This window comes from Mus musculus, chromosome 6, assembly GCF_000001635.26.
Source record: "Mus musculus strain C57BL/6J chromosome 6, GRCm38.p6 C57BL/6J".
NCBI lineage: Eukaryota > Metazoa > Chordata > Mammalia > Rodentia > Muridae > Mus > Mus musculus.
In genome coordinates, this window is record NC_000072.6 from 113,378,113 (window position 1) to 113,405,921 (window position 27,809).

The 27,809-nt window shown below is 49.7% G+C and overlaps 2 protein-coding genes across 5 annotated transcripts in view; both read left to right on the plus strand.

The window, feature by feature from the left end:
- Arpc4 (actin related protein 2/3 complex, subunit 4) lies at positions 1–12,335 on the plus strand. 3 transcript variants are annotated; one of them, NM_026552.3, is made up of 6 exons: positions 1–96; positions 2,614–2,732; positions 3,851–3,962; positions 5,970–6,065; positions 7,378–7,548; positions 10,659–12,335. In NM_026552.3, the coding sequence occupies exons 1-6, from the start codon at positions 94–96 to the stop codon at positions 10,662–10,664; spliced, it is 507 nt and encodes a 168-aa protein (NP_080828.1). In that variant the 5' UTR covers positions 1–93; the 3' UTR covers positions 10,665–12,335. The 3 variants fall into 3 exon arrangements, with proteins under 3 accessions (NP_080828.1, NP_001163957.1, NP_001163956.1); NM_001170486.1 differs by lacking the exon at positions 2,614–2,732; NM_001170485.1 differs by lacking the exons at positions 2,614–2,732; positions 3,851–3,962.
- The window catches only part of Ttll3 (tubulin tyrosine ligase-like family, member 3), a 25,333-nt gene continuing 8,671 nt past the window's right edge, over positions 11,148–27,809 (plus strand). The window contains exons 1-9 of one of the 2 annotated variants that reach the window (NM_133923.7): positions 14,351–14,784; positions 14,991–15,082; positions 16,580–16,748; positions 16,886–16,983; positions 19,818–19,946; positions 20,658–20,772; positions 21,555–21,659; positions 23,190–23,385; positions 27,187–27,335. In NM_133923.7, the coding sequence (NP_598684.4) occupies positions 14,385–14,784; positions 14,991–15,082; positions 16,580–16,748; positions 16,886–16,983; positions 19,818–19,946; positions 20,658–20,772; positions 21,555–21,659; positions 23,190–23,385; positions 27,187–27,335 (1,453 nt within the window). In that variant the 5' untranslated portion in view covers positions 14,351–14,384. Of the gene's footprint in view, positions 11,431–14,350; positions 14,785–14,990; positions 15,083–16,579; positions 16,749–16,885; positions 16,984–19,817; positions 19,947–20,657; positions 21,337–21,554; positions 21,660–23,189; positions 23,386–27,186; positions 27,336–27,809 lie in introns of those variants that run through there. The other variant, NM_001142732.1, reaches the window with a different exon arrangement.

Here is a 27,809-nt window from a genome sequence, read left to right on the forward strand (position 1 = left end):
TCGGAGACTGCGGCTGCGCCTCTCTCGAAAGGGCAGGCGTCGCGGGTCCGGGCACTTCCGCACTTCCGCTTTCCGGCCCAGACAGCGCCCGCGATGGTGAGAGACCAGGGGTTGGGGTCCTCCCTGTGTTTTGCCTGTAGAGGCTGTGGGTCTGGGGGAGATGCTGCTTGCCGCTAGGGCTTGCGGCCCGAGGTTGCCCCGGGATGAGGAGGCACGGGGAGGATGGAGAGGCAAAGGGTGGGGCGAGGGCCGAGGCGAGGAGGAAGGGGCGAGCCAGGAGGCTCTCTGAGCAAGAGCAGGCCCGGAAGCTTCCAGGTTGGGAATCCCGGGCTAGAATGACCTCTCCCCGATGTTCGGAGGGGGCAGGAGACCGGGCTGCGAAGCCCGTGGTGGTGGCTTGCAGCTGAGGTAGGACCGCTCTGCGGGGCCTCCTCTCCGTCCACGGTAGAGGTTGGCTAAGTACAACCCCCTGTCCCTGCCTGCCTTCGCGGTCTCACGGGACCTCGAGGCAAGTGTCCACTTCATCTTCTTACTTCTTGGCGCTTCCTGGAAGCCTTGCCTTCCAGCTCCCAATGAAGGTTCTGTGTTGCTTGCCTGCATTCAGACTCCTTCCTAGATGTGCAGAACCGTGTTGACCTTAACGTGTGTAAATGTTGATGGCCGCTGGTCCTCCTCTTTCATGCTCGGGTTTGGGATCTGTGGGTGCTCCGTGCAGTTGTTCTCCGAAAGGTCCCAGGCTTCCCACTACTTTCTCTGGTCAGCCCTTGACGACCTGAGTTCTAAAGGCTGGACTGCTTGTTGCACGCCCGGGAATGCTCTCAGGGAAGAGACTTTGAAATTAGACCCTCTTTTTCAAAAGTCACTTTTTAAAGCTTGCTCCAGTGTTAGTCCTAACTGGTTTCATTCCTTAGCGTGAAAGCCATTTCCTGCTGACTGAGTTTTGACTTTGCGTTTTTAAGCATTCAAGTTTATTGTACAATTTCTTCAAGCCACTAAAGGGTAACTATCACAGGGCTGGTCATCTAAAATTTAGTTTTCTTTCAATGAACCTTGACAAAATAATCAGGTAGCCACAATCGAGGTAGAGAAAAGAATATTCTATCACTTTCCCAACGGTACTTGTCACCGCACACAACTAATTTTGCCTTTCCGGTTTTGCCTCTTCTTGGTTGACATAAGAGAATGCTGTGGTATGGAGCTAGAACCCACTGCTGAACTACATGACAGCTGTTTTTTAGCCTTTATCCCCTCTGTCTGATGTTTGTCTGTCCGTGATCCTGTGCTTGTCTCCGCTGCCCCACGCAGCCTGTGCCTCTTCTCTGCCACAAGTCTCACTTCCTTCTCCATCCCGTCCTCCAGAGAGCCTCTGTGCAGCGGTAGCCCTGTAACTTCCTTCTCAGAAAGTCCCAATGCTTCCTGCTACATTGAGAGAAAAACTCAGTGGAAAGCATTCTAGACTGTCTAGGGTTTTATCCCAGCCTGCCATTGCAGCCTGATCTGTGCAATTTAAAGCAGTTTTCACATACAGAAACCTTGCACTCGTTACCAGTTTGGAAAGTCTTAATGCTCTTGTGTAAATCTAGCCCTGCTTAAGTTAGTTCATTTGTTCATTTACTCTCCAGAAAATTGGTTTGACCTGATGTATAGGAGGTGCTGGGCTAGATACAACCTGACAACTGAATAGAAGTTGATGTCTGTAGACCACGAGAATTACAAACTGGTGAAGGAAAAATTTATTCCTAACGTTCTGTTGTGAATTTTATGTAAAGTGAACATACCATAAACTGTAAGAAATGCATTGAGGGGGAAGTCAAAAAGGCCACTTTGAGGAAGGAAGGGGCCTTCTCCACTGAGCTGAGCTCTGAGAGGCTGAGCTAAGCTGCGGGGAGGAAGGGCTGCAGGTGATGGATGCTCCAGCATGTGATAAGCCCTGGGGGGAGAGAAGCCTTGCCCGAGATAATGTAGCTGGTCATTGTAGCTGACCTTGTCCACTGAGAATGGACAGCTTTTACTTTTTCTCATTGTAGAACCGTCCTGATCCTGTATCTGGTCAAAACCAGTTTCTTTAGACAGTCTAGATTATTTTTAAGACTAGCTAGTTTTATATGTTGCCCTCTGTTAGCCCTTGTGATTCTCGCCCAGTTGAGCTGTTTGAGGGTAGAAGAGAGATCACTTCTGAATTCCCAGCAAGTTCAGGACATGGATTGATACACTTGTCAGTGCAGTCAGCAGATAGGGATATGGCTCCTTCTAGATCATCAGCCTTACCTAGCTCTGGCACTGGTGATGCTGTGTAATTCTGTTGTGCATGCCAGGATATTGCAGCATGTCTTGCCTGTGTGCACTTATATCTGTAGTATCCCTGTCCCCAGGCTATGACAGTCAACTATTTCTTCAAACTTTGTGAGATGCCAAGCTGGATTATCTGCTGCTGGGAACCACTCGAGATTTTGAGTGGACTGCATCTTGAAGACTGGCTGTAGTCTGTTCTGTGTGACAGCCCTGCAGGAAGCCTTCGGTACTGCCTGTTGTGTAGGAGCTGCAGTGAGGGACTGGCTTTGCTTGGCTGAGGCAGACTCTGACCCTTCCTGTGTCTTGGGTTTATTCCTGCAGACTGCCACTCTCCGCCCCTACCTTAGTGCCGTGCGGGCCACGCTGCAGGCTGCTCTCTGCCTGGAGAACTTCTCCTCCCAGGTCGTGGAACGACACAACAAGCCAGAGGTCGAAGTCAGGTAGGGAACGAGGTCAGAGTGGGGCCGAGAAGAACATCCCCCAAGAATAAGCCCTGCCCAAGGGGGCCAGGGATCTATGCTTTTGCACTGTCAGGCTACCTTGAGTGACATTGGTCTTGTTGCCAGATGAATAGTTCCTCCTGATTTGGTTAATTCCAAAGCAGGGTCATAGGGCTCCCATTCAGAACCTATGGGAGACCTACCCCAGAGTGTGACCTTTAGAGCAGAGCTCTGGGGACGTGTCTCCAAAAGCGTGACAGCCACCGGCAGCCCCAGAAGGTCACAGGATTTAGATCCCAGAGATGATGCCGCTAAACTTTATTAATGTAAGGATCGAGACTTTTTTTTACTTTTGATCTTTAATATGTCTGACAACTTAGACCTTTTTACACTCCATATTTTGAAAGCAGTCTTCTCTTGACTGGTTTTTATTTCATAAATAAGTATTCTTCCTCTTTGAAATTTCACCTGGCAAGGAGATGATAGAACACTGCTAATCCCAGCACATGGGAGGCTGAGGCAATAGAATCACAGGGACAGGGCTAGCCTCAGCTACACAGTGGATCCTCTCTCAAGAAACCAAAAGCTGCAGCGGGGGTAAATCTGCGGTGTACATAGTTGTGATAAGCCACGCCCCCACATTAGATGATAAAGGTAGTAAACCCAGGTCCTTGGGACAGGCTAGGCACACACTTTACAACTGAACCGTATCTCCAACTCCAATGTAATTTATATGACTCAAACTATTGTAGCGTTAGGATGGACTGCTGCCATTTGAGAGACATGGTATGCTGCGTGCTATTACTTGATATACATGGTTTTCACTGGACATTTTATTTATTTTTAAAGATTTATTATTATATGTAAGTACACTGTAGCTATCTTCAGATGCACCAGAAGAGGGCGGCAGATCTCATTACAGATGGTTGTGAGTCACCATGTGGTTGCTGGGATTTGAACTCAGGACCTTTGACAGAGCAGTCCGTGCTCTAACCGCTGAGCCATCTCTCCAGCCCCGCTGGGCATTCTCCAACAGTGACAGTTCATAGAGCACAGGTACCTTTAGAACTACACAGAGTCAATGGCACCAGCTTGATTCTCTGCCTCTGTGGTTTTAGGAGTAGCAAAGAACTGCTATTACAGCCTGTCACCATCAGCAGGAATGAGAAGGAAAAGGTTCTTATTGAAGGCTCCATCAACTCTGTCCGGGTCAGCATTGCTGTGAAGCAGGTGAGTCACCAGGGATCCCATTGGAATGAATGGTCAGAGAGCTAGATTCAGAGCCTGCTTCCAGGAATTCCCTTGGGATTATGGGCACTAGCAAACAGAGCCAAGCAAGGTGGCACATACCTATAATCCTAGCCCTTGGAAGGCTGAGACTGAGGAGGGACAGCCCAAGACCAGCCTGGGCTACTTGGTGAGTCCCTACCTAAAAAACAAAACAAAAAGTTGGTCAGTAGAAAATAATGCCAACAGCCCTTATCATAGGCCTGGCAAGGCCATGGGGGTCAGTTAGGTGTTGGAGCAGAGAAGGTTTCTAACAGGTGATGGCTGTGTGCTCTTAGGGCAGTTCCAGCACTGGTTTGATAGTCAGTTTCTGAAATTGCCACACAACACATGCATATACAGAATTCTCAAAAAAAAAAAAAAAAAAAAAAAAAAAGAGAAAAGAAAAGAAAAAAGAAAGAAACCAGACTATCCAATTCTAGCTTTTCTTTCAGAAACAGCTGTGTAAGCCAGCAGTGTGTGGGATGATACACCCAGAGTCAGGAAAGAAAATGCCAACAACTGTCAGACTTAAAGATCTGCCTAATAATAATTGCCCAGACAAATGTCACTGCATTTGCTTTGTGTATTTTCTTTTTCTTTCTTTTTTTTTTTTTTTTTCGAGACAGGGTTTCTCTGTGTAGCCCTGGCTGTCCTGGAACTCACTCTGTAGACCAGGCTGGTCTTGAAATCAGAAATCCGCCTGCCTCTGCCTCCCACGTGCTGGGATTAAAGGCATGCACCACCACGCCCAGCATGCTTTGTGTATTTTTTCTAGAAGTTTTCTAGTTGGAGGACCTACTTATAGGTCTTCTGTCCATCTTGAGTTAGTTTTTCTATGTGGTGTAAGCTTAGGGTCTATCGTCATTCTTTCACATTGGAACACTCCGTTGTCAGAACAATTTGTTGGAGAAATTGTTGCCATTGTGTGGCGTTGGTGCTTTTGTTGGAAATCAGGTGACTATAAATATTTGAGTTTCATTCTGAGCTTTCTGTTCAGTTCTAACTCATATATGTATACGATAGAATTTCCATTTTCTAGCACTTGGGAGGCAGAGGCAGGCAGATCTCTGAGTTTGAGGCCAGCCTGGTCTATAGAGTGAGTTCCAGGAGAGCCAGGGCTACACAGAGAAACCCTGCCACAAAAAAACAAGAAACAAAACAAAAAAACCCCAAATAACAAAGAAAGGAAGGAAGGAAGGAAGGAAAGAAGGAAAGAAAGAAGGAAAAAAGAAAAAGAATTTCCATTTCTCCGAGTTTCCTCAAGCAGTGTTCCCCACAGGTCTACCACATAGGTCCAGGGCCTTTTTGTCTCTGTAGCGCTTGAATGGTTATTTAAAGTTTGTTTTAAATTAAGAGCTATATCCTTTTTCCACTTTGGAAAGAAACTATGTATCCTAAATGGGAAAAGAGTATCATTTTCCCCTTCCCTGCTGACAACTCTCAAAATTGTAGGCAAAACAAAACAATGTTACAAAACTCAAGTTAGTGACTTCTTGCCTAAGAGAGCTCAGGGTTAAAAAAGGAAGGCAGAGTAAGCAGGGCGGCCAAGCAGGGCGGCCTCTGCGGGGTCTGAACCCAGACTCAGACGTAATTGGAAGAGTTGATTTTTGGGGTTGTTGGATTTTAGTAATGTTGAAGCAGACACTCTTGATCCTGTGTGCCACCAGTGCTAAGAAAGGCCACTAGTGACCTGAGGGTGTTCAGGAAACGTGGAAAACAGGTGTGGACTCCATTGGAGCTGATGAAAGGCCGTGTAAGAGCTCAGTAATACTGGCTAAGGTAGAGTGGGGAGGTCTTCCTTTCGACAGCAGCAGATGTTGTAATTCAAAGATCAGCAGCCTTTGTTCCTATGGAACCTTTCCGCAGCTACTGCTAACTTGGGGAGGCAATGGCGCCAGCAAACCCAGGCTCGGGTGGTTTGGACGCTCACGCTGACTTTCAGAACTGTCTTCTCTTTGCTGTCGCCAGGCCGATGAAATTGAGAAGATTTTATGCCATAAATTCATGCGCTTCATGATGATGCGAGCAGAGAACTTCTTTATCCTTCGAAGGAAACCTGTGGAGGTGAGACCTGTGCTCTGGTTCTTTGTAATTCCCAGGGTTCTGTTTGTGGGTGGACCCAGCGTGTTTGATTTTTGTAGTATTGGGGGTGGATCCCCAGGCCTCGCACTGCCGGGCAAGTTACTGTGCTACACCCTGGGTCTGTAGGATTGCAGCCCGTGGGCTGCTGCTTCTCCAGCTTAGGGTTTCGCTGCCTGGGCTGAGTCAGCCTGGACCGGATAGCAGGGATGTCTCCCAGGAGAAGCCCAGAAGGTGGGTCTACAGCGCCCTCCTCCTCCTCGAACCTTGGGCCCAGTCACAGACAAAACAGTGATTGCAGAATCCTTCCTGACGTGGTGTGGTGGGCATGCTTGCACTCTCACTGTGGAGGGGGCTAAGGCAGAAGACTCGGGAGTTAGAGGCCATTCTGGGCACATTGACATGGGGTGGTGTGGGGGGTGGGGGGAGACAACCAAAAAAGCAAGACAAAAGCTTTCCTACCAACTGAAGTCCAGCCGCTCAGTGCCACAGTGAACAGTGACTTGCTTGTTGTCTGCCTTTGTAAGTAAAGGCAGTGACAGCTACATAAGCTTCCTGCCAAGTCTCCCTGGTGACCTGGCAGCCACCATGTTAGAGCAACAGAGACCATCACACAGCACACCCAGTGTGTTGCCTTAGGTGCTCTGCACCCTGCTCTCTGTCCTCACTCTAGCCTCGGGGCTCACTCTTCCTCACACCTCCTCCTGAAGCAAACTCCCAGTCCCACCCTTCCCCAGGTCAGCTCTCCTGTGGTTTTCACTGTTGAATTGGGGTCTTTAAGATTTATGCTCCCTTTATTCCCTTGGCTCATTCCAAATGCAGGCCTGTTTGTGTGGCGGGGACATCTAGCCTGACACACAATTTTGTTTTTCTTCTTTTTTTTTAAGGTTTATTTATTATAAATAAGTATACTATTACTGTCTTCAGAGACACCAGAAGAGGGCGTCAGATCTCAATACAGGTGGTTGTGAGCTACCATGTGGTTGCTGGGAATTGAACTCAGGACCTTTGGAAGAGCAGTCAGTGCTCCTACCTGCTGAGCCATCTCACCAGCCCTCTGACACTCGATTTTGAACTGGGTTCAGTTGCTTGTGTCCAGCAGGTGCACAAGTGCACACTTACCCATGCTCTACCTCCTCCCCCCACCCCAGCACCACACCCAGTGGATTGCTGGCTCAGGAGAAAATGGTAGAAGCCAATTGGAAGCCTGTGAGTGGGGAAAAGATGTGACAAGGAGGTGTCCCTACGGAGCTAATTTTATCTTATCTTTCCCTTCCCCGATGACTTCCCTCCCTAGGGATATGACATCAGCTTTCTCATCACCAACTTCCACACGGAGCAGATGTACAAACACAAGCTGGTGGACTTTGTAATCCACTTCATGGAGGAGATCGACAAGGAGATCAGTGAGATGAAGCTGTCGGTCAATGCCCGGGCTCGTATCGTAGCTGAGGAGTTCCTCAAGAATGTGAGTAGAGCCCCCCTCCCCTCGTGATGCCATTGCGGAAGAAGCTATGGGTTCTGGAATGTGGTGGCACTGCCAAGATAGTCCTGAGTCTCCTCAGACCCCGAGCACAAGGCCAGAGACTTCACCCTAGAGAATCAGAAGGCATTTTCTTTCTATTTCTCCAAGACTGGGAGGGAAGTCACTGGTGGAAATTCTAGTTCTATACAGTCTCTATCTGTCCTAGTTCAAACCCCCAAGTAAGGAAGATAAAGTGCCTTGTGACTCTTCTGAGACCAAAGGACAGCCCACTTCTCAAACAGTCTTCAATATTTGTCTTCAGGGTCTGTTTTCAGGCTCACTACTGTGGTTTCTCAGTGTGTTTCCCATTCCTCGTGGCTTGTGGCCATCTAACTAACTGAAAGACATGCAGTGCTCAGCAGAGGACAGATTGTTTACACTGTGGAGCTGGTAGCATAGTTTTGTCTAGAGATTCAGGGCATGCCCTTGCCTTTCTAACAATCTCCAGTTTGTTGATGTATCCCACTCAGGGCTGGCTGATTCTCCATGGTAAAGTTAGTGTTTATTCCTACTTGTGCATGCAGACCCAGCCCAGGGGAGCACAGAAGCCTAAAAGTGGAAATGACCCCCACTTCCCCTGGGGTTTAATTATCCTGTGGGTGGCCAGCACACAAGGCAGTGTTGTTTATACTCATAAATCAGACCAAGTGTGGGCCTGGCTCCCTGGTTCCAGGGCCCTCCCTGAACCGCTCAGCGAAGCCTGGTTACTTTGCTGTGGCACGAGAGTGCTGCTAATACACACCTTTCAGGGAACTGAGCATTACGACCACAGAGTGCTAAATACGGTGATAGGAAAATACTTACTTAACTGCATGAATAAACATTCTAAAATATTTTTAGAAAACATAGAGCCTGTCTATGTTGAGGGCTTTCTAACATTCAAAGATGCAGTAGCAATAGATGAATACAATTTTTTTTTAAAGAATAAAATTGTCATCTTTAAATGCAAGTTCTAGAAAATATAGGGTTTTTGTTTTGGAAGGGGTTGGTTTTTCCTTTGTTTGGTTTTGTTTTTTTCAACCCAGAGTTTCTCTGCAGCCCTGGCTTTCCTGGAACTCTCTGTAGGCAAGGCTGGCCTTGAACTCAGAGATCTGCCTGTCTTTGTCTCCCAAGTGCTGGACTAAGGAGTGTGCACCCATACTTGGCAAGAAGAAAGTTTTAATGGGCTTTAATTTTAATTTTAATTTTTTTACTTTTAATAAGAATGTTGTTTTTGAATGTTTATCAGCTAGTTCTGATTGTTTATTTCTGCATTTATTTTTCTTTGAGATAGCATTACATTCTACAGCACAGGCTGGCCTCAAGCTCACTGCACCCTTCTTGCCTCGGCCTCTGAAGTGCTAGGACTACATGTCTGAGCCACTATAACTGGCTTTCTGATTGTTAAAAAGCAAGATTGGCTAAGGGAATAAAGGCTCTTGTTAACCTTGGTTTTTAAATAAATAAAGAATGAATGAATGAATGAATGAATGAATGAATGAATGAATAAATATCACAGAGTAATTGCTACATAAACTTCCAGGTATGGAAATGCCAGTTTCAGCACAGTTCATAAAGGCCTCAAGGTTCATTTGACTAAGGGGAGATAGTGCTTGTCCCACTTTAGTATTTGGCTTAAATTACTCAATCACTTAAAATTTGTGTGTGTGTGAGGAGAGACAGACAGACAGACAGAGAGACCACCGACCACAGATCCAGAACAGGGTATCCAGTCCCCTGAAGCTGGAGCTGTAGGAGCTGATATTGATGCTGGGAACTGACCCTCTGGAGGACCAGAGGGAGCACTGCTTACTAAGCCGTTTCTCCAGCCCCTAGAACTTAATATTTATTGTCTTAGGCTCTGGAAGTGAAGTTGCCTAGCCAATGTCCAACTAGTAACTGGAAGAAGGGGAATGCAAAGCGGGATTTCTGGTTTAAGCATCTACAATGCGGTCATAGCATCTGGTGGCACTGCAGTCTCTCAGCAGGTGGTGCGTGTGGCCATGGAGGCTCAGCACCTCATGAGTACACTTCCTCTGAAAAGGGCTGCCATCAGACAGCTGCAGCCTCTTACTGCATCATTGTCCTGCTTTTTCTTCTGCGGTTTGGAGTTGAATTGAGCTGAGGGCTTTGCGTGTTCTGCCCAAGCCCTGCAGCTGGTCTCTGTCCCCAGCTTGCTTTTTATTTATATTTTGCATTCAAATCTCACCGTGTAGTCCCAGGAGTCCTCGAATTTGCAGTCATCTCGCCTGAACCTCTGTAGCTGGGATTTGCAGGCTTATATGGCCAGGTCAGAACAAATTGTTCACATAAACCCCCAAATTTGGATTTCATAGTGGCATCTGTTGTCTTCATAGTTAGCAACTAATTCATAGCTTTGAACATCATGTGGCCCAGTCTTGGGCTATGCTCAGTCATTGAGCAGTCCCTGGTTTACAGTGTCCAGGGTTGCTCTTGGCACCATGGGGCTACCTGAAGGCAAAAGGCATTTTCTTCCTCTTTCCTTCCCCATCTCTTCCTGGGAGGAAGGCAGGAAAACAAGTAGCCTAGGCTGCCCCTGAATTCTCTTTGGCTGAGGATGGCCTTGAATTCCTGATATGTGTGCCTCTACTTTCCTGGGTGCTAAGATTGTGTGTACTGCCACGGGGATCAGAAAGCTCTTCTAGGGCCTGCTCTGGCTTGACAGTTACCCAAAGTTTAACATAAAGGTAACCTAAACCCTTGTCCCTCTCTCCTTGACTCCCTGAGCCCTGTAGCCTCTCACATATGGGCCTTATCTAAAGCAGCTTCAGTTGCTAGGCAAGCTACAGGGAAGCCCTTAGCACTTAATTTTTTCTGCTCTAATTTTGTGTTTCAGGCTAGTGTCTTCAGATCACTGCTAAAGTCCGGCCAGGTTAAGAGCTCATAGGGTGCTAGAAATGATTTGGTGGCTCAGGGCACTTGTTGCTCTTTTGGAGGACCTGGGTTTGGTTCATAAAGTGCCAAAGGCTGATCCAGCTCTCAGAGACCCGAACAGCAGCAGCTCACCAGGATGTAATAACCCCACACTCATTGCCTGTCATTCTCTTTGACAGTTTTAAAACATCTAGCTGGATCTCGCAGCCTTCCCCTCGGCCTCCCTGTGTCTCTGCGTCTGCAAAGGTGTCCTGGAGTCACTCCCCGGAGCAGCGGTGCAGCAGCAGCAGCCGGAAGCTGGGTTGGGTGGGCATTGGATGTGGGAGGTGGGTGTGGTGTGCTTGCTAGCTGTGCAGAAAGGCAGCAGTGGGCCTGCCCCATAGCCACATGTGTCTGCTCTGGCTAGTTTCTGATGCTCAGTCCCCTGGACCGGGACAGACTTTTTTTTTAAACGTCTTGAAACCTAAACTCTGTGCTTGTAGAAGACTGTAACCTTTTTGTCTTTTTTTTTTTTTTTTTAAACAAACAAAAAAACCAACCTCCAGCTCCAGTGGCTGTGACTGGCCCCAGTGATTGTACCTTATTGGTCGCTGTGGTCTGGGCGGGCCTGGAGCCAGAAGGCGACTATTTTTCCCGAGCCACCCCCGGTGGGGAAAGAGGGAAATTTCAGACTACAGTTTTTTTCCCTTGCTGTCTTACAAGCCTCCTTAGGCCTAGTAGAGAGGCGGTATGGACCCTCTACTAGCCTCCTGAGTCCTGCCTGAAGATGCCCACTGCACTGGTTGGGAACAAGGGCTGAATCTATGATTGCCGGGCAGGCCTAGGAGCGGGGGCCCAGAAGCCAGGCAAACTTCTGGCCGTAGGGGCCACCCGGTGTCCATCCGACCCCTTCCAGCTGAGAGGCCCAAGGTTTGCCCGTCTGGGTGCAGGGCCTGTGCTGCAGGTCCAGAGGTGAGTCCTGCCTGCTCGGGCTCCTCTGCTCCCATGCTCGCTGTCTCGGATTCTGATGAACTCCCCTCCCCCCTAATTAAAGTCTCTTCCTGCCCCTTCGGGGCTGCATGAGGTCTGTGCTCTGTGTGGGTGTGTGAAAGGATGCGTGTTTTGATGCCTTGGAGCCTTGTGGCTGGCATTTGGGTCTGGAGCAGCCCACCAGACAATTTTGTCATCGATCCCGGCCAAGGGCCCCAACTCGGAGCACTTCACTACAGCCAAGCACCGTCATTCTGAAGGCGGTTTCTGCCCAGACAGAGATGCGGTGCTTCCACAGCCTGCTTCCATTCTAGCTTTCGGGGACCCCAGGAACCATGATCCTACTTTGTGGATAAGAAGAGTCATTTCCCACGCTACCTAACCTTGTTAGTCTGACTGGTGCCTCAGCAGGTGTTGGGGGTAACTCGGTATTGAACATGCTGGGAACTTCCGTTGGATAGTGCTCACTCCTCAAGTAAGCAGTCCTTTCTCTCGCTGTGTCCTGATACTTGGAGACCTGTGAACTCTATGCCATTATCCCTGTCACACAGGGGCTAGGTGAAGTAGTTGATCTCTCTACCTTCTGTTTAACTTGTGTATGCTGGCCATCTGTACTGACATCCAGTCCTACTTTGACAAAACTCAGTTCCAGGAAAAATGAGGTCTGTCTGCAGACAGGCCGATGAGAGTGGTGTACCTAGTTGGAAGAGGGGGGTATGGGGCTTACAGGAGAGGTTGTCAGGGAAAGCTTAGAAAATATTTGGCCTTGAGCCAGGTATGGTGGCTCACACTTGTAATTCTAGCTCTTGGAAATTGGAGACAGGAGGACTTTTGAGTTCTAGGCCATACTGGAAGTACACTGTCTCAAAATAAAGAGTATATGTGAGAGAGGAAGGGTGCTTTTTGGATAGGCAACAGAATATTTGCTGGGGTTTGGGGAGTTTCCCTGTGTTGGGATTGAACCCAGGGTCTTGAGCATACCGTGCAAACCTACCACCAGGCTATATCACCAACCGCCAGAAGGGTCTTTTGAAAAGATCAAGTAAAGGAAGGAGGGGTGGGGACTGCTTGACTGGTTACCATGCCTTTATGACACTACCTCTGTGACCTGCCTTATTGAATTAGTTTGGTCCTTTGCGGTACCTGGCTTTCTTTATTCTAGTTTTGTAGTTACTGTTAGAGGTACTCCTGGTGAAGGTGGGAGATCAGGAGGAAATGGCAGCTGGTCACTCAACCCTCAAAAGACATCCTTATTCTGGTGAGCCAGCTAAAATCCTCCTTTGTCATGGATTATCTCCCAAGGTCCAAAGTCCCTAAAACCAGATTTGCACGCTGAGAACAGACCAGATTGCTGCCAACCAACCAATTCTCCTGGGAAATTCCATTAACTAGGCAATATCTGTGATTGGGTTTGGCTGGACAGGCCGGGGTCGGGGAACCACCTTCACTCCAAAGGCACATTTGCTGACAGCTGGCTTCTTGGACTGCTTGAATAGACACTGGTAGAATTGACCTCTAAAACTCCATTTGATGCTTCTGAGCCTCCTTCCCCCCCAACACACACACAGCAAGCTCAAGTGGCTGAACATGTAGCTCAGTTGCTAGACTGCCATGAATTCTATCCCAACACAGGCATGGGCGCAGTCTAGTTGAAAGTCTGCCTAGGGTAAATGAGACCCTGTCTCAAAGGTGTTGGAATCAGAACTCTGGACTGGGCTTGGCTGTGCTGAGACAAGTTTTGTACTGACTTGGAGTCCTGATGTTTACATTTTCTGTGAGTTCCTTGGTCACTTACAGACTTGGCCAGAGTGAAGCATAACTTCTGCGTCTTTCCATTTCTTCAGTTGGTAAAAGTGATTTATTTTTACTTTTTCCAGTTAGTGGAAGAGGCGGAATGTGCTCTGACCCTTATCTTTGTCATCCTATACACAACCTTGGCTTTATTATTTATCCCCAAAGACTTTACGCCACCTGCAGCCAGGCCTGCAAGGCTTATCTGCTGCCCTTACCAGGTCCAAGCCTCACCAGCTGCCTTTAATTTCTCCAAGAAAGATTCCCAGCCTCTAGTTGGCATGATGGTACACACCTTTAATCCCAGTAGAGACAGGCAAATCTCTCTACAGACTGAGTTCCTGGACAGATGAGACTACAGAGAGATCTTGTTTTGAAAACTAAAAAGAAAAAGATCCTTCGCCACTATGGGGCAGTTGCTGAGACTCTATAAACATTCACTGCTAGAATGTGCTTCCATCTCTTTCCTTGGTGGTTCCTATCGCCTTTGCATTTCTGCCTTCAGCTTAACTGAGAGGATATGCCTGACTACCTTACCTTCAAGAAGACCTTTCCCAGTTTCAGCTCACTGCTTTTCCCCTGTGCTTAAACCAACACCTTTTCTTTTCTTTTCTTTTCTTTTCTTTTCGAGACAGGGTTTCCCTGTATAGCCTTGGCTGTCCTGGAACTTACTTTGTAGACCAGGCTGGCCTCGAACTCAGAAATCCACCTGCCTCTGCCTCCCAAGTGCTGGGATTAAAGGCGTGCACCACCACCGCCCGACTTTTTATTTCTTTTGCTGGCTTTCTCCACACTCTGTAAGCTCTGTGAGATTGGGGTCCACTTGACAGCCCTTACCCCGGAGCCTCAGTGTGTGAGCCAAAGCACAGATAAGGAGCTCTGATGGTTTGCCCGAGTGCTTGGTTCTTCCATCCTCAGTGCCTGGCAAATCAAGAGTATGTGGCAAGTAAGGTCCAGAGCCAAGATCACTACGAAAAAAACCTTATTCGACTTCCCTAAGGCCACCACGCAGCTATCGAGGCCTCCACAGAGTCTGATTGTGCCTGGGCAACAGTCTCCTAGGAGACGGGAAACAAGAGGACGGGGCCCGAGAGGGCGCCAGGGCTGAGGCGCACTGTGGGGCACTGCGAGCTGGCTAAAGGCGCATGCAGGGTGTCAGCTCGGCGCTTCTCCTGAGCGCGGGGCAGCTGGGGCCCGGGGCCGCCTGGTACCGCCAGGAGGGCAGCTCCGAGTGTAGCTGGCTCCGGAGGTCGCAGCCATCCGAGCTCCGCACCAATTTCTCGTCCCGCTGGCCCTGGCCGCGCAACTCCGAGTCCCGGCGGTCTGAGAGGCTACAATGGCCTGGTCCCGCCTCCGCCAAGCCGGAGGTGGCGAGCTGTGGCGACAGCCGTCGGGATTACAGCTCATTGCCTGCGCGCCACCTAAGCAGCGCTCGCGAGTCGTCCATGCCCGGTGCTCTGGGCACTGTGAACCCCCAACCCGTCCGCACCCTGGTCCCCCCGACCCTGGATGAGCCCCTTCCTGATGCCCTACGGCCGCCTGATGGTGAGGCGCAGAGTGGCCCACCACCCCTGACACCCTATCGGCTTCAGGCAGAGGCCGCGAGGGTGGAAGGGATGGGGAATCTGCAATGCATTGGAGGTTGGGCGTCTGGATATAGGGTGGGGACAAGGGAGGGCGGGCACCTGAAGTCAGAGAAGTCCCTGGGCCAAGCCTCTAGCTTTGTGTTCCTGCTCTGCATCTCTCTGCAGATTCCCTACTCCTCTGGCGAGGACTCACCAAGGGACCTAACCACATGGGCCGACTCAGAAACGCCAAAATCCACGTAGAGAGAGCCGTCAAGGTTGGAGGGGATGGAGTGGTGGTGGTGGTGGTGGTGGCGGCGGCTACACTTACTAGTTTGTCATATCCTTAAAAAATAAATCCATAAAAGACAAACACCCACACACCCCTCTGCATTTGTATGCTTCTGTAAGTGACCCCCACCTCCATCCTCAGCCTTTCCTCAGAGCCATAGTCTTGGCTGAATTGTCACTACTCGGGGATCTTCTCCCTATCTCCCTCAGCCCCTTTCCCTGCCTTCTATCCCATTCCCACTGAGAAATTACTATCATCTTCTACCCTGGTGCCCAGCCAAGTCCTTGAAACCATTAAACTGCTTTCTCCTATTGGAATATTTATTACCTTGTGTTACAAATGGGCCCCACATCCCACCCCTGGCTGAATGGCTGGCTGGCTGGCCACACTGGTTTCCCTTGCTTGCTCCTTGGTCTCTGCCTCTTAAGATTTTCCAGATGTTCATGATCCCCTGGGTCCCTCTCCACAGGCCTCTCTCCTTGAGCTTGGGAGTCCAAGGTCACACTATGCCCTGTACTACTCTTTTTTTGCCTCCAACCCCCTCTGCTCTCCAACCCTGGAGATCCAGCCATCGGTTGGATGTCTCAACCCAGACAGCATGCAACCAGAAATCCATTCTTCCAGTCTCTTCCATCCATCAGCAGACTTATCCAACATCCACACCTCCAAAATTAGTCTCAGGACTAGCACCTCCTCCCCAGTGTTCAGGGTTCCCCCTTCATTCTGACTCCTGCAGTCCTTCAGACCATGGCAGCCTTCTGAGCCCCTGGGGCTGCCCCCCTCCTGCATGGATTCTCTATACAGTTGCGTGCAAACTTCCCAAGTCTCTACTTACTTCCTCCCTTATCCTGCTGTCTCTTTCCTCTTACATAAGATGTGAGGCCAAATGTTTGGGTCCCTGGGGCCCTCCACAGTCCAGTCACACTCCCTGTAATCTTGGGAGCTCTTATTTTTTCAGACTTCACTCTCCTTGGCCTCTCAGTTCCTTCTGACTTCCTGCTCGCCTTGGGACCTTGGCACATGCCACCTCACTCTGCTTGAACTGCCGTTTGCTCGGCTCTGCGTTCAATGGCTCGCTCCCAGTTTGCCTTGACCATGTATTCCTCTGGAAGCTGGGAGTAGCAGTATTAGAATGTATGCTTAACATGTACAAGGCCCTGGTCTCAGTTCCCAGCACCAAAACAGAAAGGAAGACATCTCTGCTCTGTCCCTTGACTAGGGTGTGATCTTGGAGAAAATGTTTAGCCTCTGTGTGCCCCCAGCATGTAATGAAAATGCAAACTGTTCCTAGTGGTGCATGTAACTGCTTCCCACATAACAGGTGCTCAGGAACTATAAGCTATGTGTGTTTCTTTTTCTCTTTGTTTATAAGCTGCCTCCTACTGGGATACCAAAATTCCCTGAAGGCAGACATCCTGTCTGGTTCACCATTGCCTCCCAATATGTCTGATGCTGAAGCAAGTTACTGCCTCTCACCTTACAGCAGAAGAAGATCTTTATGATTCATGGCCGATACCCAGTGATCCGGTGTCTCTTGCGTCAGAGGGGCTGGGTAGAGAAGAAGATGGTGCATCCCCCAGGCACAGCCCTGCCAGCACCCCAGAAGGATCTCGATAGCTCCATGCTGGGTGATAGCGATGCCACGGAGGATGGTGAGTAGGTCCCTTCTTATCCACGAGCTGTCCTTCTTAGTCCCTCTCCTTTGCTTCCCACTGGTCCAGGGTTGAGACCTTAAAGGGCTGTGGGGCATAGACACAGTTCCTCCACCAGTCATCCTTCACGTCCGCAGAGGATGAGGAAGAGAACGAAATGTTTCGGGAGTCGCAGCTGTTGGACTTGGATGGTTTCCTGGAATTTGATGACCTAGATGGGATACATGCTTTGATGGTGAGGACTCTGGGGGTCAGTAAGTAGAAGACGGGGGTTGATGGCGGGAAGCTTCTACTCAGAAAAAGAACATCTAGTTGAGTGCTCTTCCTTCTCTGGACCCCAGCTTCCAGTCTTGAGAAAACAGACTGCTTCTCTAATGGTTGGCTACCTCTGGGACTCAGATAGGATGAACTCATCCTTAAGGTGGCACTGACGGTGTTCCCCACCAAGTACAGACTACTCTGCTTATCTCTATCCTTTGCCCTTGGCAAATGAAGGCTGTAAGAAGTGGCTTTAAAAGCCACAAGACAAGCAGAGGTGACATACATCCTTCAATAAAGGGCAGGCCTGAGTTCAGGCTCCAGAACCCATGTAACACACCCCATGTGGTGGTGGTGTAGAGCTTGCAGTTTCAGTGCTGGGGAGGCAGACACTGGCAGACCCCTACAGCTCGCTGGCCAGCCCACAGAGTGCCCTGCATAAGCTCCAGCCCAGTGAGAGACCCTTTGCAAAAACAAGATGGGTCAAGAGTACTGGCTGCTCTTCCAGAGATTCGGTTCTCAGCATCCACATGATGGCTCACAACTGTCTATAACTCCAGTTCCAAGGAATCTGACACCCTCTCCTGGCCTCCCCGGGAACTGCGTGAATTTCATACACAGACATACTTGCAGGCAAGCCGCATGCCTGAAATAAAAACAAATACACTCTTAAAAACCAATCCAAACCAAAGAAAAAAGCCAAGATGGATGGGGGATCCAAGGTTGTATTCAGGCCTACACATGCGCACACACACACACACACACACACACACACACACACACACACACACTCATTCCTATTCCTATACACGGAAATAACCACATAACCACTTGAGAGATGCTGGTGAGCTAGAAGGTATGGATGGTGAGGAGAGGCTACTTGATCTCTGAGCTTGACCCCACCCAGACTAAGTGAACTAAAGGAAATTGCTATTTCTAAGCTGGGCCGAGGTGTGGTGGCGCACACCTTTAATCCCAGCACTTGGGAGGCAGAGGCAGTTAGATTTCTAAGTTTGAGGCCAGCCTGGCCTCTTTCTTGCTATTTCTTTTTCTTTTCTTTTCTCTTAGCCACCCTCAGCCCCATTTCTCTCTGTGTTACATGTGTATATGTGAGTATGGGCCTGCCCATGCTGCAGCCACATGTGGAGGGCAGAGGACTCTCTCCTTCCATCATGGCTGCCGGGCATCAGTCTAGGTATTAGGTCTTGGCCGCATTATGTGCTGAGCTAGCGAGCTGGCTGCAATCATTTTCTTTCTGTTTCTGTAATAAAATACCCTGACTAAAGAAACGTGGCATAGAAAGTTTAACTCCTAGTTCCAGGTTACAGTCAGCCATCGCAAGGTCCCAGGCAGGTGTTGGTGGTGTATATCTTTAATCACAGCACTTGAGAGGCAAAGTCCAGCCTGGTTCACAGAGCGAATTCCAGGATGATCAGGACTACATACACAGAGAAAGCTTGTCTAAAAAACAAATGAATAAATAATCTTTGTTAAAAAAACAAAAAGGCAGCAGGGCGGTGGTGGCACATGCCTTTAATCCCAGCACTTGGGAGGCAGAGGCAGATGGATTTCTGAATTCGAGGCCAGCCTGGTCTACAGAGTGAGTTCCAGGACAGCCAGGGCTACAAAGAGAAACCCTGTCTCAAAAAACAAACAAACAAAAAAGGGCAGGGTCCCACTGTACTGCTGAGTTCAGGCTGACCTTGAACTCGAGGTCGTCCTTCCTCAGCCTCCCAACTGCTGTAGTTACAGGCAAGCACCACCACACCCATTTTGAATCTTGTTCTCTAAGTGTCTTCTGAGTCAGTTCCTTCATTCCTCTAAGGTGGGGTTAATGCATTCCACAGGTGACAGCACTGAAACACAGGAGTGACAGACCCCACAAATACCCACAGACCTCAGCTCACCAAGACACAATACAAATTGCCAGCACACAGCCTTTTCCTGTCAATTTATTTATTTATTTATTTATTTATTTATTTATTATTTATTATTTAAAGACAGGGTTTCTCTGTGTAGCTCTGGATGTCCTGGAACTCACTCTGTTGACCAGGCCAGCCTGATCCTCAGAGCCACACCTTCCTCTTCCTTCCAAGTGGCAGGATCATAGGTGTGTGCCATCACACCCCATATGACACAGCCTTTCTTGACACAAAGAGATGATGGCGCAGTGTGGTATACTGTAGTCTAGCACTTGGAAGGCTAAAGCAGGAATATCATGAGTTAGAGGCTAGCCTGGGCTACCTAGTGAGTTTGAGGCTTCCATGGCCTACATAGCAAGAGCCTGTCTCTAAAAATAAAGAACAGAGCCTGGCTAATAATCAAACTGTGTCCGAGAGTTGTAAAAAGGAGGAAGGATGGAAAGGTTAGGTCTGTGGAGAACCTTTGTCCATACTGTGTGCTCATTGGTCAGAGTCACTGTCCTTCCTTTGGGAAAAATCACTGATGGTCTCAGAACGAGGCATTGTGGTGTGCAGCTTACTCACTGCCTTGGGATCCCAAGCCAAGTGGAGGTTGGAAAGATGGGCTGCAATCATTTCCTTTCTGTTTCTGTAATAAAATACCCTGACCAAAGAAACTTGGCATAGAAAGTTTAACTCCTAGTTCCAGGTTACAGTCAGCCATCGCAAGGTCCCAGCGTTCATCTGCTCACCCCACATATGCTCTGGAGCACATGACTTCTCATGAGGTGTTCAGGGATGGGATTGTCCAGAGGACACCATGGACACCTCCTCTCCTTTCTATGCAGCAGGGCAGGGAGAAGCTTCCCCCCCCAGCCTCCCTGTTTCCATCTCCTCCCCTTCTCTCCAGTCCCGCATGGTTCGAAATGAGACCCCCTACCTCATCTGGACCACTCGGCGGGATGTGCTGGATTGTCGCTTCCTTTCCAAGGATCAGATGATAAACCATTATGCCCGTGCAGGCTCCTTCACCACAAAGGTAGGCATCCCAGGGAGTCCAGGGGAAGCCCCGGCTCCTGCTGGACTTGTCAGTCGGAGAAGACTCTTCAGAGAGAACGCAGATGTTCTTAGGTTCACGTCTAGTTCTCAGACTCCATCTGACACATGTTGCCATGACTGTGTGCTCATTTCCCATGGAATCTGTCAGGAACAAAGGGGGCCTGGCTTTCTGGACAGAGCACATCTGTCTGCTGGCTTTATTGAGTTTTCCTGGGGTTTCTTAGTTAGCAGCTCCACCTCTCCAAGCCTCCACTTCCTCATGTGAGAGTTCCAGCACAGCCTGGTGTCTAAGGTTGTGCTAAGGAGGAAAGCATTCCCCAGCATTTCCTGTGTCAGCAGTTCTCAACCTTGGAGTAGCATCCTGTGCATTAGGTCTTCACATTCCGACTCATAACAGTAGCAAATTACAGTTAGGAAGTGGCAATGAACATGATTTTTATGTTAGGGGTCCACCACGACACCAACTGTATATAAAAGGCTGACGTGTTAGGAAGGTTGAGAGCCACTGAACTATAAAGGCTTCCTGGGTAGCCTGGATGGGAAAGAGTGGGTAGAGGGACCAGGGGCCATCCCAGCTGGGCAAACCTGGCAATGGAAATCAAGTCAGGCCTAGCAAGTGGGTTCTTCCGTTTCCCTGAGTGTCTGGACACTCTGTGGGTCTCCCCCGGTGCTTCAGCAGCTGTCTCCATAGGTGGGCCTTTGTCTCAACCTCCGGAATCTGCCGTGGTTTGATGAGGCCGATGCTGACTCTTTCTTCCCACGATGCTACCGATTGGGGGCAGAGGATGACAAGAAAGCCTTCATAGGTAAGGGGACTCCAATCCCAGGCCTGGCTCCCTCATGCTGTCTGTCCCACAGGGGAAAAGAGCAAGCCTCCCCTTGTGGCCTCTGTAACCCCAGCCCTTTCCTCCTACCAATGGGTCTTCCATTCATAAGCCAACCTTGGCATTCAGAGAAGCCTAGGGAGCCAGGCTTGTACCCTGTAGCGGGTTCTAGAGGTGGGTGGGTTGGTTCTGTCTGGAGTCTAGATAAGTTGCTGGCTGGACCAGGTTCTACAAAAGGCAATGGGTCTCTAAGGCAAAGTAAGTTCCTGTTTCAACATGGGTTCTGAGTTCAGAATTTGGATCCAGATCAGATGACAGCTTTTAAATCATGTCCCAAACCTGAGATGGAATTTAGGCCATGGTCTGATTCTCAGGTTAGAATAAGTATCAGAAATGGACAAAGAGGGCCATGTGTGGTAGTGATACCTGTAATCCCCACAGTGGGGAGAAGCAGAGGTCACAAATCAGCTTTGAGATCAGCTTGTCTTCATAGTGAGTTCCAAGGCAGCTTGAAACTGCAAGACCCTGTCAAATTAAATCAAATTTAAAAAGAAAAGAAGAAATGAAACTGGTCCAGGCCACTGCTAAAGGCAGGCTGGTCACATTGTGGGTCTGATGTTTAATAGACAGGATAGGAGTCAGGTGCTAGAGTGAGACAGGTAGATGAGGTTCTGGATCCAAATGGGGCAAGTCATGGTGAGGTTCCAGAACCAGGAGAGGCCTGGAGCCTGGGGGCTGAGCAGGGTATCCCTGCCTGGGAGCAGAGGACTTCTGGCTGACAGCTGCCCGCAACGTCCTCAAGCTGGTGGTGAAGTTGGAAGAGAAGTCACAGTCCATCTCCATCCAGGCAAGAGAGGAAGAGGCCCCAGGTGAGTGCTCTGGTTCCCTCCACTCCCACAGGTATGTGCGCAGCCATCCTCTCATTCCCTCATCTACATGTTTAGGACTTATGGCCAGACTACAGCCTTTGCCTCCAGCGCTTCTGCCCCTCTTCCCATCTGTGAACATCACTCACCCTGTTCACCCAGCCCCCTGTGTACCCAGCCACTGTCAGTTCATTCTCTTAGTTGTCTTCCCCAGGCTAACCCCTGCCTGCCCCTTCAATTGCCTACCATGTTATTTCCGTCTGTCCACTCCCACCTTCTTCCTGCCCTCACTCAGGTCCATCTAACCCATCTTCCTGTCTGCTTGTCCATCCTCTGTCTACCACCTATCATCCTGAAATCTACCCTTGAACTTACCCCACAGCTGTCATTTGTTAATGGCTCAGCCCTTTAATAGGTCTGATTGGGCACTTTAGAGAGGCAGGCTGAGACCTCATGGCCCCATCCCTGCCTGTGAGAACCATTTCATGATCTCTGGGGAGGACGCACAGGAACACAGCAATGTACAGATATCCCCCAAGAACCCCTGTGCCTGTACAGAGGGGACACCTGGGAGGGGAGGGGGCATAGGAATCCTCTACATGCTGGTCCAACCTGTATGTTCCCCCCCCCCTCTGGAGTAGTGGGGCTCCATGGCCAAGGGACTCTGGGAAGGAATGGGCAGCTTTACTGGAAGGAAAAAAGTCCTTGACCCTTCTAAAGGAACTCCCATATGCACTTGATTGCTGTCATTTGACCTAGGTAGATTAGGTACCAAAGACTGTTATGTGCCAGCACCTGGGCCACAGGGGACCCTCTGGGGCCAGAGACCCTACACTTGAACTTCTGTGTGCTGAGCTCAAGTATGGGTCAGGCAGTTGGGCAGTTGGGGGCTTGGTCGCATGTCAGTTTTTAAATAGGCAAAAAGGCTGAGCCAAGGTCATGAGCTGGCACCGGGTCCTCTGAGCTAGGGTTGGTGCGTCCTTTCCCGCTGCGTGATCCGTTGCACATGTACATGAGCACTTTGGGGCTTGTGGGCTGTAGATATCCGCTAGGATTCTGCGAGAGGGGATGGATTTCAGGTACCCAGCGGGGTGTGGGTCGCTATGTCAGATTTGGCTTCACGTGTACCTGGATTCACCTAGGTCAAGGCTTACAAGCACACTGTAGGGCCAAGATGTGTCAGGGAGCCCAGGGATATAGAGCCACAGTGGGTGCCAGGGTAGGTGACTCTCAAACCCTTGGCGCCATTCGCACCATCGCCTCAGCAGAGTGTGAGATGGCGCCATTCGCACCGACGCCTCAGCGGTGTGCGAGGTACAGGCACAGTGGAGGGCGAGGATGAGATGCTAGGGTTGCAGGGGAATTTAGAGCAGGTTCAGGTGACTGCGGGGCATGTCCCAGGGTGGCTGGGGATCGAGTTCCCTCTGGGCCTCAGGTAAGTGATAGGCTTCAGGTCAGCAAAGGGCAATGAATGGTGCGTGTCACATTTCCTGCTTTGAAATGGGTTGTTTACTGGTCCTTCTATCCCTACAGAAGATACACAGCCCAAGAAACAGGAAAAGAAGCTAGTGACCGTGTCCTCAGACTTTGTCGATGAGGCTCTGAGTGCATGCCAGGAGCACCTTAGCAGCATAGCCCACAAAGACATTGACAAGGACCCCAACTCCCCGCTCTACCTCAGCCCCGATGATTGGTCCCAGTTCCTTCAGCGCTACTACCAAATAGTTCAGTAAGTTTCCTACAGGGCAGGGCTCTGCGCATGAGCCAGGGTTACAGTCAGACCTTTGGAGGAAGATCTAATGTAGCCCAAGCCCTCCCACCCCGCCCCCTTTTCTATCCTGGATGATTCTACTCAGGAGCCCTCAGAGGCTCTCACTGACTATCAGCGAGAACAGTCCACTTCTTCCACCTCAGCGTAGGCTCAAGCTTGGGTTGTCAGTAGACCTAAATTCCAGTTCTTTTCTTTACATCCCCCGAGCTCCATGACTCCGGAAACATCCCTGAGCTTCCCAGACAGACTTTTTCAATAGCTTGTACTGTGAGGTCAGCTGAGGCTTGTGCTGTCCACTCAAAATAGGAACCGTAGACATTTAGATTTGATCCTGAGACCATTTACCACTGCCTGACACAGGATGCTAATCCCCATAGGAAGGAAGTAGACATCACAAGACAGGGGGGTTGTGCTCAATCACATTTGGTTTTTTTTTTTTTTTTTTTTGTTTTGTTTTTCGAGACGGGGTTTCTCTGTGTAGCCCAGGCTGTCCTGGAACTCACTTTGTAGACCAGGCTGGCCTCGAACTCAGAGATCCGCCTGCCTCTGCCTCCCAAGTGCTGGGATTAAAGGCGTGCGCCACCACGCCCGGCTTCAATCACATTTGGAAGACATTGGATTAAACAGTGAATTTAGCAAGTTTCCTCGATGCAGAATTCAGAATCTTTTAGTGTGAACGAGAGGGCTGGGAAGAACATGGGTGACGTTTCACTTTGGGCAAAGGCGCTTTGAGTAGCAGAAGGCAGGAGGCGGGGGCAGGATCTGGCAGCCAGAGAATGTGGCAAGCACTTGGTGTTCCTATCAGTGTGCCAGGCTCCAGAGCCAATGCTCTAGGAGGGTCACGGCCCTCGGGTGGGAGGCCTGCCTGCAGCCAGCTAGGTGGAAGCACTAAGGGTCTCAAGTAGGGCGGTGTTAACGGAATGAAACACATTGAAGGGTCTTTGGATAAATGATGGACTCAGGAGACCCACAGCTGCAGCAAACAACTAGGATCTTTATAAATAGCAGAAGATGACAGGGTTACCTAGGTTACCTTAAACTTTCCCCTTAGTGCCAGGAAGCATAAAGCCACTTATCATTTTCACAGTGATGGGGTAGAAGTCAGGGCCCCAGGTTTAGGCAAGTGCTTTACTAAGTGAGCTATACCCTAGTCCCAAGGTAAGCTTTCTTTTCTTTTAATTGGTGTGCATGAGAGTGAAGGTGTGCTATGGGGATCAGAGGACAACCTTGTGAGGTTGTTTCTCTCCTGTGTTAACACGAGTGAACTCAGGTTGTCGGGCTTCTCTCTCTCTCTCTCTCTCTCTCTCTCTCTCTCTCTCTCTCTAGTATAGAAGAGAGTTTATTCAGGGCCTGGGGAGGGGAGTTAAGAGGGTAGAAGAGACAGAGAAAGGCAGAGAGAGGAAGAGAGTAGAGAAGTAGAGGCCGGCCATGAACACGAGGAGAGAGAGGGGAAGGGAATGGGAAAGGAGGGGGGAAGGGAAGAGTCCAAGAGGGCAAGAGAGAAGCAAGAGGGAAGCAAGAGAACAAGAGCTATTTTTTGAGAACAGGTCTCACCCTGTAGCTCTGCCTGTTCTGGAACTCGCTCTGTAGACCACGCTGGCTATGAACTCTGCCTCCCAAGTGCTGGGATTAAAGGCATGTGCTACCACTGCCTGGCTGGGCTCAGCTTTCTTAAACTAAGAGTTATCAAAGATCATTTTTATTTCCAGTGTAGAGGCTGTTGAGAATCTCCCAAAAGTCAGAGTCACATAAAACCCTCAGAAAGCAAATAAGAGCAGACAGGGTGGCTGGCATTCAGGCGACTGAGGCAGGGAGATCACTGAAAGTTCAAGACCAGCTTGGGCTAATAGCAAGCTCTTATCTCACACAAACCCTTCCCCCAAAAGTTCCCACAGGTGTACTCAGGCAAGTGACTCCTTTAGCAACACATTAGCACTTTCTCATCCATTTTTTAAAAAAGGTTTATTTATTTATTTTATGTATATGAGTGCACCATTGTTCTCTTCAGAGACACCAGAGAAGAAGGCATTAGATCCCATCACAGTTGGTTGTGAGCCACCATGTGGTTGCTGGGATTTGAACTCAGGACTTCTGGAAGAGCAATCAGTGCTCTTAACCACTGAGCCATCTCTCCAGCTATCTCTGCTGTTTTGAAACAAGCCCATGCGAAGCTTGGCAGTTTAGTCCCAGCACTCAGAAGGCAGAGGCAGGCGGATCTCTGAATTTGAGGCCACCCTGGTCTACAGAGTGTGTTTGGGGACAACCAGGGCTACACAGAGAAACCCTGTCTGGAAAAACTAAAACCAACCAAAAGTACAAGCCCCAGTGAACTGGAGGGACACCTGGCACTTGGGAGCACGAACTGTTTTTTCAGAGACCTGCATTTGTTTCCCAGCCCCCACACAGGCAGCTCACAGTCATGTGTAACTCCAGTTCCAAGAGGCCTACTGCCTCTGGAGTCTGTAGGCGTGCGCACACGCACGCACGCACGCACACACACACATGCACACACAATTTAAAGTAATAAAAATAAAAAACGACCATTCCTTACCAACCTTTTATGAAGGTAACTTTCATAAAAAAATGGTTTTGTTACCCCTAAATATAAAATCACACTGAATGGAGATTTTTAAATTCCCTGGACTCTTGTCACTCCTAAGTGACAGTTTCCCAGAGCCTCTGTGCAGGTTTACTGTAGGAAGGCTCATCAGGAGCTAGGGACTGTCCCCCAGGGCCCTCTGAGCCCCTTTGTCTGTAGGGAGTGTTCCCCGGAGCCCTCTGCACCCCTTTGTCTGTAGGGAGTGTCCCCAGAGCCCTCTGCACCCCTTTGTCTGGTCACTTTTGTTCTTGATGTTTCTCATAAGAAGAAAGCTACGGTGGAGGTCAAGGTGGTAAAGTGAGGTTAGCACCCAGGGGAGGCAGCCATCTGGGACAGTGTATGAATTATAGCTGAGGATACTCTCCATCCTGTAGGGAACAGGGTCCCCCCTTTCCTGTGAACCCCTGTATGCCAAATTCTTCCCAGCTTACACAGTCAAACCATTCAGTCGACAGACTTGGCGAGCACCTGCTGAGTGGCGGGTGGTGTGGGAGAGGGAGATACAGCAGAGGGCAAACCCCACAGAAGCTGGCCCTGCTGGCTCAGCTTGCAGCCCAGAGGACATGTGTGCTCAGCCTAGCTGGCCTTGGTCTCAAGCCCTGGCTCCACACAGTAGAAAGGCCAGTAGGCGAGGGCAGGCAGTAACTGGACAAATGGATGTGTGGTGTGGGAGGGTGTGTGGTGGGAGAGAAATCCTGGTGAGGCCTGAGCAGACTTAGGCTAAGAAGGGACTGACCTTCGGCCAGCCTTAAGTCCAGATTAGGAGGGCCGGCCTCTGAAAGCACCTTAGGGTGCTCAGTCATTCCACCTGGTGTGTAGCCTTGGGAAGGTCCCTTAATGCCCCCAGCTTCAGCTAGCATTTCCCCAAGAAAGGCTAGTTAATAATTCCCTAGAAGGCTACTGAGAGGATGAACCAGAACAATGGGAAGTCCTCGCCAGGGTGCTGGGCTCAGTGAGTGCTGCCTGTCCTCATTAGGAATGAAGGAGGCATGGAGAATTGGGGTGGGGTATGGTCTGGATAGGTTAGGTGTCTCAGGGGCAGGCATGAGCAAGGCAGGTTAGAGCACAGCTGGGGTCGGGTGGGACTGTGTCTCCTAGTTTCCTATCCTCTCATCTGGCCCCAGGCCCCACCCTCCCCAAGTCCCACTGTCTCCACACAGTGAAGGGGCAGAGCTCAGATACCTGGAGGTCCAAGTCCAGCGCTGTGAAGACATCCTACAGCAGCTTCAGAACGTGGTACCCCAGTTAGACATGGAGGGGGATCGGAACATCTGGATCGTGAAGCCCGGAGCCAAGTCCCGAGGCCGAGGTGGGGGAACAACCTCTTCTTCCAGTCTCAGTACCTTTATCTACTACTAGAAGCCAAGGAGGCTAATCTGTCCCACTACGGGTTTGAATCTCAGCTCTATTAATAGTATGCTTGTGTGACGTTGAACAAGTCAGTTTGCCTCTCTGAATCTCAGTTTTCTCAGTTGTGAAATGGGGATGGCACCAGGGCGTTCCTGGCAGCTAAAGTCTAAAAGCGGCTCATGCCTCCTGTTCAGCACAGGGCTGGATCAGGTGGCCACCCCACCCACATGGCTGCTCTGCCTCTCACTTCCGGTAAGATGTTCTCTGGTCCTTGCCTTTATTCAATCACATCAGTGCATCCACTGCGTGCACAGGGAGGCCAGCATCAGCCCCACCTTTTTAAAGACTGAAGAGGGCTTCCCAAGAAATAGACAGGAAACTTGTAATGGTATTCTTCATTGAAAAGTCTGCATGTGAGTGAAGTGTCATAAAG